The 11,258-nt window shown below is 40.1% G+C and overlaps 1 protein-coding gene across 1 annotated transcript; it reads left to right on the top strand.

The window, feature by feature from the left end:
- The first annotated feature begins 2,580 nt into the window (after positions 1-2,580).
- On the top strand, positions 2,581-9,607 carry SKP1 (S-phase kinase-associated protein 1). The gene is made up of 5 exons (XM_009890868.1): positions 2,581-2,677; positions 5,177-5,250; positions 6,462-6,605; positions 7,310-7,450; positions 8,309-9,607. Exons 1-5 carry the CDS (start codon positions 2,581-2,583, stop codon positions 8,342-8,344), a joined length of 492 nt encoding a protein of 163 aa, XP_009889170.1. The 3' UTR covers positions 8,345-9,607.
- The last annotated feature ends 1,651 nt before the right edge of the window (positions 9,608-11,258 follow it).

Raw genomic sequence — 11,258 nt, 5'->3', positions numbered from 1 at the left:
GGTGGCTGTGTGGGGAGGCGCTGCCTGCGGGTTCTGGTAAATAAAGCAGCCTTAAAAATAAATAAAGTGTCGTCGTTGTCGGCACCCCCCCTCCGTTCCCCACTATCTCCCTCCCGGCTGTCGGGCTGCTCCAGGCCCCCCCCGGGTGTCCCCTCGTAGGAAGTGGGGGTTCTGGAGCGGCAGGGCAAGCAGAGCAGCTCAGGTGTGAGTTTTATTAAATAAATGCGGCGTTCCAGCCTGTGACAGGGAGGAGTGGAGGGGGCATCCATCCGGAATAGCTTGGGGAGGCATGGAGTTGCCTAGTTGCGCTGTTTTGGGTGGCTGAGCTCTGCATTTCAGGCTTATACATGCAAATTGCCGTTGTAATTCAGGTTTGCCTTTTGACCAGGTCCCAACCTGTTTTGCTGTTGTCAAATAGAACTTTTAAGACTGGTCTGCTTAGTCACCCGATTGTGTTGTTATTCGAGGCCTGTCTATTTCCAGAGCTGTATTGCACTTTACTAAAAACAACTCTTTTTTTTTTTTTTTTCTTTTTCTTCCAGGAGACTGAGCTCTGTGGTATAAAAATAATGAAATTTAGATGAAATCTTGATCTGTTACCAGTAATAAGCCAGTAGATTAACTTCATTTTACCTGATTCAGACTCTTAACAATAACCTAAAGGTGGTGATAAAAGTGGTTTTGGGTGATGGAAGGGTCTCAATGCAAATACTCTTGCAGGGCTGGACTCGTTAGGGCAGCAGCATCCCTGTCGTGCTGGCTGCGTCGTGCAGCATTATGTAATGTTAAGCACAAGCACAGGAAGACTGGCATCTGAAGCCGGGTTTGTTCTTGAGTATTCTCCGGCAATCACTGCAACAACAGATGCATTAAATCTGAAATGTGTGCCTAGATAATTTTTTTTTTGCAGACCATCGTTCAGACTACCAACTCAGAAGAACTGTGTTTTAATCTGAATTTTGATTCTATGATTTTTCTTGTGTGTATATGTATCTTTATCTGTGGAACAATCATGACTGTGTCCCTCCAGAACACCCATCTTAATTAGAAGTAGCGCTGTCATATAGGGTTACATTACTGTGTAAACATTAACTAGCTACTCGCTCTGCCAAATGGAAATTAAAGCAATGAGGACTTCAAGCTGGTGTGAGCAGTTTAATAACGTGCTTTGGCTGGCCTCCATTGGACTGGGTTTGTTGCAGTACTGTCAGGCTCAGCTGTACTGATGAGCTACAGGAGGGATTCGGAAAGGGATAATGTAAGTTTGCTGAAAGCAGTCCAGCTAATTCAATTTTGGTAGCTAAAGTACTATTGTAAGGAATTAGCATATGTAGTTCCCAGGTTTGATGGGGGCAGAACATTTGAAAGTTAAGTGAAATTAATTTGAATTTCTTTGCTTCTAGAGCTTCTCTTTACAGTGCTTTGCAGGCTGTATTTACAAATACATGCATTTGAGATCTTTAAGCAGGTAACTTGAGAGAGAAATATGAAACTGTTGCAGTGGTGTACCCTTAACAAATATTTTGAGTGGTAAAGGAACTTACTGTAACAAATACTACTAGTTTGTTGAGAACTGATTTATAAATTTTATGTGGCCAGGCAATTATGTTTATAATGTCCTTCAAGTCAGTTGGTTCAAGTGCAGTGATACCGAAACAGACTTCATGTGTTGCTTCAGGCAGAAGTTGTCACCTAGTAGCTGCTGTATCAAGTGCATTACTTCTGGGTTTGAGTTCTTAAATATCTGGAAAGGTGCATTCTTGTAAAGTTTGATTATTTTTTTGCTAGCGGCATCTTTGAAGTTTACTGCTTCTGTTGTAGGTCTTATCGCAAGCTCTTTGAAAAACTTTGTTGAAATGCGTAGTCATCTTAGTCTTTCCTAATGCTAACAAAGTGCTGATCTAACTTCCTACTCTGCAAGAGTAGTATTGAGTGCTGAAAGCCTTCCTCATAGTGGTATATTGTTTTTTAATCTCTTCAGAAAACCAAACGCTTTTCTGAAGGAAAGCCTTTGATCTGGAGTAACCTGGTCTGTCTGACTCTGTTTGGAGCAAGGGAGGCTGGACTAGACTCTGCCTAGAGGGGTTCCTTCCAACTTTGATTTTTGTGATTCTATTCCAGAGGCTATCATTTGAATACTGCTTTTGAGAGCTGACTTCATTTGACTAGCAAAGTGAGTAGAAATTGTTTGGATTTGAAAACAAGCAGTGTTTTGGAAGCGTTGTTGAAAGCTAATTAAAGAGAAAGATAGCTCTGGTGTTGCACTGTAAAAAATACAAGCAGTATGCACTAAGAAGTTTTGTGTATTTTATGCTTTCAGGTCAGGAAAAAAGTTCTCTTCCCTCAAATTGGTGTTAGGCTTCTTTCTTCTATCAGTCCTTGCTGCTTAAGCATGAGGATTAATGAATTTAGGTCTGTTGATTCAAGCAGTGAATAATCTGAGCATGCTTTAAGTGGCACTGGGCTATCTGCTGTTGGTAAGAAGCAATATAAATAGTAAAGGTAATGTACACCTTTGAGTCAGTTAAACTTGTAACATTTACTGAATAATGTGTGGAAATAACTGTCCTTCTCTTGTAGATGCCTTCAATTAAACTGCAGAGTTCAGATGGAGAAATCTTTGAAGTTGATGTTGAAATTGCAAAACAGTCTGTAACTATAAAGACTATGCTGGAAGGTAAGAGTATGAAACCTTGTGGATCACTAGCTCGTGCGGAGATAGCAGTGTGTTCAAGGAAGCCTCTTGAACAGGAATTGTGACCAAAGGAGACAAACTGGTACTGTGCTGAAACAGGTTTCCCAGGCCTGTGAAGCAGCTTGCTGTCATATGTCAGAACAGCTGGAACAATTCCTGTTGTAGCTGAAACTGTTCTGGGTGGATGCTCTTGCAAAAAGCTTAAAGTTCAGTCCTCTTGTAGAGGGCACTTACAGGGAGGCTAGTAAATATAAGCACCCCACTGCCTTGCCTACAGCCTACTTCAGTTTTGTAAGTGTTAAGCAAACAGAACATCTAATAATAATAAAACCAAGTTTATTTAATCATACAAACCAGTCTTACAATGTAAATATCTTTTAAATGGGGTGGGGGATCATAAACCAATGCAGTGAAGAAAGAGCTAAAGTGAAACCTATATTGTGAGCTTATGGATGCACTTAAATTATTTGGGATAAATACTTGGTTCTGATCTCCTGCTGACATAAATTCGAAACAAAAGAACTCGTGGCGGGGGAGGGGAAATCTGCCAGATGGCTCGGATACAGAGCAAACTGTGTCTAATCCCTCTAGTGCAAATCCTCATTGTTTACTGGTGTGTTTTTTCCAGTTTTTTGGTGTATTCATGAATTAACTTAGGAAAAAAGTCTTTCTGTAGATGTAGTTAAAATGTTCTTGGGTGTAAATCGTTGTCTGGTTGTGGCACCTTATACATAAGACAAATAGAAATAAGGTTGAAATACTCCAAGCATTGAAGGCTTTCATTCTCTTAATAAGATGCTGTTGAACATGACTAGCAACATGAGCAGGAGACACAGCAGTCGGTTGGAATACATTAGGGAGCCCAATTCTTCTCAGTTTTCTCATGCAGAAGCTGTGTCACTGCTGGAGTTCAGTGACACTCAGGTGTTGTTGAAAGGGGAGTTAAACATGGTAAGTGTTGTAAGATAGGTGCCACAAACTAGCCTCTCGCTGGTCTGGGTGAGAACCAGTCTCCTCATACAGATGGAATGCATTTGCAGTAGAGCTGGGTAAGCATCAGTTAATAAACAATGTTTTGTGCGTCAGATGCTGGAGGTGAAAGGTGGGCTTGTGTCGAGCATCATGGGATCACCGATGAAGTATCAATTATCTGATAACAGATGAAATTGCTATTTTGGAGGTGCTAGGCACAAGTTGAACAGACTTGGCTGAGCTTGAGATATTCCTTGAGTTATTTCCCCATACCAACAATTTTGTACTGGTGACTTCTTACACTGGGATCTGCCACCGTGTTCAAAGTATGCATTGAAGTTTCTGGTGACTGACATATGCGGTATGTCAGTATTTTAGTTCCTGAATCTATGAAGTTAGTTATTCCAAACAAAATGTAGTACTAATTAATATCCCAGGAATAATAACAGTAGTCGATTTGCCTAAATACGGAAGTACATGCTGTTTTAATTGTGCATGGATTTGATAGTGATGATGGTGTGACAGTCATCTGTTCTTAAAAATTAAGTTCCTTGGTGATGCCAGATGAGAATTGGCTCATCTGTTTGTATAATGAGCGGAGGTCTGTATAGTTACTCAATTACATAACTAATTACAAGATGTTAATCTTTGACAGCTAGGGTGTCATCCAACTGTTCGCATTTGTGTACTAAAAAATTGCATATTCTCTAATCAAAGGTAGCTAAGGTGGTATTTGTTCTGTGTATCAAGTCCAAATTTTAATTAGTTTTTCTCTCAATTTTTACTTTCATTCCTTAATCGTTATCAAGGGGACAAAGTGACAAACTTTATCCAAATATGTCTTGAGCATACTGACAAGCTTTTAAAGCAAGGAGCATCAGAACCATGCTTTGGTTTTTTGATTGAAGGATTTGTGCTGCTCTCTTAGCATGTAAACTTCTTCAGGTGGTAAGAATCAGTGCCAGTGCTTCAGAGGCCAGATAACTGACATCTCTATGGCTACAGTATTTACTGCTCATAGAGAGGACAAAACATTATTTCTACTTACCACAGTAGATCTGTGTTCTGATTTAATAATAAATTGAATGGGAGATCTCAGTTGGAATACTTTGGTTTGTGGATTGAACTGTTGAAAGTGGTGAAAAGACAAATATTTATGTCTTATTTTTCAACATATCCTATTCCCAGAGCACTAAACTAGCAAGTCCTGCTCTGACAAGTAACTGACTGCTTGACTGATGGTTTTTTGATGCTGTCATTTGGTGAGGTGGCCTTATTAGCTACATAGGCTAAACTTGGTATAACCTAGTATGTATAATGCAGCCATGGCTCTAGAAAGCCTAATCGAAGCTTTCTAAATGCTTCTGACTTTACCAGTTAGAGATCCTTTGCTACCAGTTCGTTCAGCCTCAGTGTTGTTAAAATAGTGGAGAATTGGTGAAGTGGCCCAGTTCAGAGAAGAGTAAATGATTTTGCCTGCCAATTGCTTAGTCATCTTTCTGTTTTTAGATTTGGGAATGGATGATGAAGGTGACGATGACCCAGTCCCTCTTCCAAATGTTAATGCAGCTATCTTAAAAAAGGTAAGATGCCGAAAGCGATGGTGTTGTATGGCAGTAACAAAATGTGAAATTCACGTTGGAGTTGGATATTATGAACTGTTGGGTTAAAGATACTTTTCATGTGCTAGCTACAAGCTTAACCAATTTGGGGTGCATGAACACAGGCATCTAGGGTATCTGAGAACTGGGGTGTCGTTGGCAGACAGATGATGGCAGAAGACCTACAGGGGTGACCTTCTGGTACAGCAGCTGGAGGCCAGACAGGCTTCCTAAGGCATTGAAGTGGTACTGGACATCTGTGCTTACTGCTATTTCATGGTATTAAAGCATTGATTTTTTTTAAAAACTGGGTTCTGTGAGCTGAGGTGGCAGTTAACAAGATCCAAATGTTAGGAGAAAGACTCAAGGGACTGGCAGTAGCCATGCCTGTGTGGTAGTTATAGTGCTTAAGAGACACTGTATGTACTCAGTGGTATTAAATTCAGTAATAGATCATGCTTATTGTTGGATCAAGTGAGAAAAGCAGAAAAGTATGTTGTCTTCTAAGACACTTTTTGCTCTGAAGTAGAAAGTGTTGTGCCAAAATAAGCACTGGACTGTTTTGGGGTAAATACAGGGTTAAGAATTACTTCCTAGTGAACATATACGTAAGTAACTTCAAACCTCCTAAGTCTCTCAGGTTGGGAAAACAGAACAGGATTTTACTTGTAGTAGATCCCTACTCCTTTAATTGTTTGGGTGCTGAGATAGTGCTGTCTAGAAAAAAAAAAAAAAAGGCAAACTTGGGAGTATGTGAACTTTGTACTGTGGTGAACGTGTCCTGCTGGTAGCTGTTACCGCTCTACACTCTTCCCCTATGTTGTGTTCTGCTTAAGAATATATTTCTGCAAACAGATTAAAAGCTGCAAAATGAAGTTTAGGTTTCCTTTGTACAGCCCTGTGTGTGTTAGCACAGGGGTGAGTAACTTCCGAACACCAGCAACTGGCTTTTAAGATTGTGAGTAATTAACTAGCTGCTGTTTTAGATTATATTCTTGAAGGCTGTTTTACTTCAGGGTTGGGGATCAATTGTTCTAAGATGAAAATATTGGGTAATGGAGCATGTTCATACAGGATTCTACTCCTAATCTAGAGAAAAAGGTACAGTTCTTCTAAAATTAAGTGAAGTTATAGTTGCAGCCTAATGGGCGAAGAATCATTTGGATGAAACTTAATATTAAAACTGTAATTAGGTGATTCAGTGGTGCACCCATCACAAGGATGATCCACCTCCTCCTGAGGATGATGAGAACAAAGAAAAAAGAACAGATGACATCCCTGTGTGGGATCAGGAGTTTCTGAAAGTAGACCAAGGAACACTTTTTGAACTTATCCTGGTAAGTATGTTCAAGTAGTGTACAGGCTATGCCTGTGAAATGCCCTCTGTTAGTGCACTTGATGAATAAAGTCTTTGTTTCTTGAATAATTTCTTCATTGGGGGACGTAAGGGGGATGCGGGGGGAAAACGAGTAGTTCTGGCAACTGTTGGCTGAAATTGTCGATGCGAGAATGCCTGTTAACCTAATGCTAGGCATTAATCTATACTTACTTATCAATCAATTAATATAGTTTTCTGAACGTGGGGCCCTACAGCTGTCTTTACTCTTGTGGCTCTTGAGTCTTACTTGACGGCTTATTACTAGAAATGGGGTTCTAGAGATCTGCGTCCAAATTAAAATCTAGCTTTGACTCTTAAAATTTGTACCTTATGAGTACCTTACGTACCTTATGACAACACTAGTCTCACTTTGCTAGTTAACAGCACTTCGACCCTGAAGATCTCAAATGTTTGCAGGCTTCTGAGAGCCCTTTGTAGAAGAACAGGGGTGTGTCTTTCATGGTACAGATGACTTTCCCTCTGTTTGGCAAGCAAGTTTTAGATACTGTTACTTCAAGGTTCTAGCTAGAAGCTTCTCAAAATTGAGATGATCTGTTTGCAGTTAGAGTATTCTACAGTTTCAGTGTAAGCATAACTTTGGTAGTACATCTACAAAGGCAGAATGTTGATATGGAGGCTTTAAATTTGGAAACTCCTCTACAGGCTGCAAATTACTTGGACATCAAAGGTTTGCTTGATGTCACATGCAAGACAGTTGCAAACATGATCAAGGGGAAAACTCCAGAAGAAATTCGCAAGACATTCAATATTAAGAATGACTTCACTGAGGAGGAAGAAGCACAGGTACTTGTTCTGGGTTTAATTATAATTTAGTTGGGGTTTTGTGCTGAATTATTGTGTGGTGCTTCATAATTTAATGTGTGATGCAACAGATTAGTTACCAATGAATGTAAACTAATGCTTCAGCTCCTCATAATTGGGTTGCTTTTGGTGGAAGACCTCTCAGTGCTTGCAGCCCGTTACATGAAAAGGTCAAAATGAAGCATATTGACTTCCTAGCTCAAATATGTATCTGGTAAGAAGACATGTGGGATTGTTTGTGGCAGACTTAGTTTGCTGTTTTGGAGCTATAGTGAGTGCTGAAGATGGATCTTTATGTGGTTTAGTGGTGGACTTGGCAGTACTAGGTTAGTGGTTGGACTCGATTATCTTAAAGGTCTCTTCCAACTTAAATGATTCTATGTGTCTAGGAAGATAAGATGTTTGGATTCTTATCTTTAAGTAATGAACTCATGGATCTTAGAACTTGAACAGCAAACCAACTGCAGAATGGTAGAGCAGGGAAAGATCACAACAAGGTGCCTTGTTTAAATACAAAGGCAATGAATTGTACACCCACGTTTGTCTTCAGTGCGATGTCATGAAACAAAGCAAATGGACTAGCTTACGACTAAATTGCTTACTTGGTGGGAAAAAATCAGTTTTGATCAAATCTAGGCATGAGAAATACTTTTCTTGGTTTATATTGATAAACAGGTCAGTTTGGAGGACCGACTTTCTAATTACAAACCCTTCGTGAAAAATTAAAGCTGCTTCTAAGTTTATGCCTTCCTGTGATAAGTAATCCTGAATGCTGTGGGAATTTACAGCTAACTTTTGGAAGTTCACTGCAACATATTAATAGCTAAAATCTTCTTTTAGGTACGTAAAGAGAACCAGTGGTGTGAAGAGAAGTGAAGTATTGTGCCTGACACTCGAACACTGTAAGGATTGTTCCAAATACTAGTTGCACTGCTCTGTTCATAATTGTTAATATTAGACAAATGCAGCAGCAAATGAAGTTGTGTTAGCAGGATATTGTTCCCTTTGCATGTGTAGTGTTTTTTTGAGTACAAATTTAAATCTTCTGAGTTTTTACTAGTGTAATTGGATGTCTTTTTACTTTACTCTGCAATGAATAAAACTGAACTAAGTGTGGATTCTATATGGAAAGTAACACGTAAGGTTGTCATTTTCATTACACTTTTAAACTGTTCGAGTCCAGTTACAATGCTAAGGATTGACTCCATTGTAAATAAAACCACCTATGACTTTGACTTCCTCAATAAGAACAAGACACTAGAATTTACAGGGTATTGATACATCAGAAAGAAAAACAGACTAGAATGTGTCTTGAGGAACTAGGTAAAGTTAAAAAAAAAAAAAAGTTGCTGGATTTCTTACAAAAACACTGTGGGGAAAATTAGTGTTACTTAAAGTTATATAACTTTCAAGATGGCTCTTGTCCTGCATTTTAAAAAGAAAAAGGAAAAAATATTTGACCACTTCCTTGTCCTGTTAGCCTTGCCTTATAGGCTAGTGAAAGACGTGATCTAGAACTAAGCAAGCTCCTGACAGTTAAATTTGAATCCTTCAGCCGTGTCTTGAAGACCTGCCTCTAGCTGGTAGCAGATGAAAAGTGTGTTGCTTTATGCACAGGATGGGTGTGTTTTTATACATGTTACTTTTAAAAGTGGAATCCAGGTTTGACCAAAAATGACTGACATTACCAAAGTAAATATTATTGACCTGTGCATGCCATTAGTGGCTTGTTTTTAGGCAATTTTAAACAACCCTTGTGCTGTAGCTCTTTAAAACATGGTTTCGTGTGTCCACAGGAAATCTTATTGCCTCTGTATGTGATACTTCAGCTTGTAGAGACTTAATTATTGCATACAAAGCTAATGCAATATCAAGCTTAACTTCTTTGGACAAAGCCACTTGCAACTAGTTAAACAGTAACTGGTTTTCTGATTTTTATTTTTTTTTTTTTTTACAGTTCCCTTATAGGGAGTAGGGGATGGTTGTGTGGTAGATCTTTGAGGTGTGCTCTTAGCTTGTATTGCATTCCATTCTCTGTATAAACCTTAGAGTAGAATGAACCTTAATAAACATACTTATCTCACTTTAAATATCAGTGTTTCACTTCTGGATTAATAAAGGGCTTTTAAACTTTGGTTTGCAAATGGTTCTAGTTATTTGAAACTAGACAATCTTACTGTCAGTACTGAGTGTACAATAATAGCACTGAGACAGCAGTTAATTGAAATAAAACAGATGTAAAATTTTGTAAAGTGACGAACTCCAGCCACTAGTCAGACACAGTGGGCAACTTCTCAAATTAAGTTGGAAGTCAAACGGCAAGCAATCCAGATGGATGTATTTTTTGATGGCTTACTAGCTTTTAGGTAATCTTTGATGTAACCGTTAACGAAAGCATTCGTAACTTGCTGTAAGGCAGCATTCACAGCCGTGCTTTGGATATTGCTGCTGCTCACTTCTGCTTATTCATGAGGTTGCTGGGCCTGCCTTAGTGCTGGTGCATGTTGTATGGGCTTGCTATAGGTGTTGTATTGTCAGCGAGCACAAAATACTCCAGTGCTCGGCTTGGACGTGATGAAGCCTTTCTGGCATCCTGTATTGCAAACAACACACCTCAGTTTAGAAGTGCTACTAGAGGAAAATCTGATGATTCTTTCAGTGGCTGTATTTGTAGTTTAATATTCAGCTTATCCTGGATTCTTACCAGAAATAAACCCATCTGTGTGTGAAGTTAGTGTTCCAGAATACACTAGTTTCATCCTTGGAGTGCTGTGTTGCTATTAATTGTAACTGCTGTAATTGTCTTCAGTGGTAGAAGTCTGTATGAATTCCTTTAGGTGCTCGTCATCAGACTAGGATCCGTGTTTGTTACCAGCTGCTGCCTCACATGATGCCTCACTGTGCCGTAGGATGAGGAAGAGGCAAAGACATGTAGTTTGTCTTCCTCATTATTACCTTGCTTCTACTTTGTTTTATGCAGGTATGGCAAACACCCGTGACCCTGTGGTAAGGCTTGCTAATTATGAGAACGGCTTGCCTAAAACATAACCCTGGTGGTTGAATGCTGTAATGGTGGAGCTTCAGCAGAAGGGTCGTGCCAGTTGGCTATTGATACTGGTGCAAGTGTGGAGGTACAGCATGGTAACATGCAGAAGAAAGGGCTATTCTGGGGGTGCTCAAAGCATTATGTAGCTTTGACACGTTTGTAATGTTCTTAGTAGTCTTGGTGGTTAGGATTCTCTACAACTGATTTTCTCTAATTGGAATTCCCCTGTAGTACTGTACACTATGGAATTGACATAGTACACTATGGAATTCAACAAAGGCAAGCGTAGGGTCCCGCACCTGGGGAGGAATAACCACGTGTACCAGTACAGGTTAGGGGCTGACCTGCTCCTGTGGGAAGGAACCTGGGAGTCCTGGTGGACAACAGGATGCCCATGAGCCAGCAATGTGCCCTGGTGGCCGAGAAGGCCAATGGCATCCTGGGGCACATTAAAAAAAGCATGGCCAGCAGGTCAAGGGACGTCATCATCCCCATCTACTCTGCCCTGGTGAGACCACATCTGGAGTCCTGGGTCCAATTCTGGGCTCCCCAGTTCAAGAAGGACAGGGAACTAGGGGAGAGAGTCCAGCTGAGGGCTAGAAAGGTGATCAAGGGAATGGAGCATCTCTCTTAAGAGGAAAAGCTGGGTCTGTTTAGTCTGAGAAGACTGAGGGGGGATCTCATCAGTGTTTATAAATCCCCAAAGGGAGGGTGCCAGGGGGATGGGAACAGTCTGCTTCCATT

The sequence above is a fragment of the Charadrius vociferus genome, unplaced genomic scaffold (genome assembly GCF_000708025.1).
Source record: "Charadrius vociferus isolate BGI_N301 unplaced genomic scaffold, ASM70802v2 scaffold370, whole genome shotgun sequence".
Classification (NCBI taxonomy): Eukaryota; Metazoa; Chordata; class Aves; order Charadriiformes; family Charadriidae; genus Charadrius; species Charadrius vociferus.
The sequence above is the reverse complement of the archived record's forward strand: the minus strand, read 5'-3'. Positions and strand labels throughout refer to the sequence as shown.

Excerpts from the sequence above, each read along its gene's own strand:
- SKP1 (XM_009890868.1), top strand. The coding sequence starts at position 2,581 with ATGCCTTCAATTAAACTGCAGAGTTCAGATGGAGAAATCTTTGAAGTT. Across the intron at positions 2,678-5,176 it reads TATAAAGACTATGCTGGAAG|ATTTGGGAATGGATGATGAA; the intron begins GTAAGAGTATGA and ends TTCTGTTTTTAG. Across the intron at positions 5,251-6,461 it reads ATGCAGCTATCTTAAAAAAG|GTGATTCAGTGGTGCACCCA; the intron begins GTAAGATGCCGA and ends AACTGTAATTAG.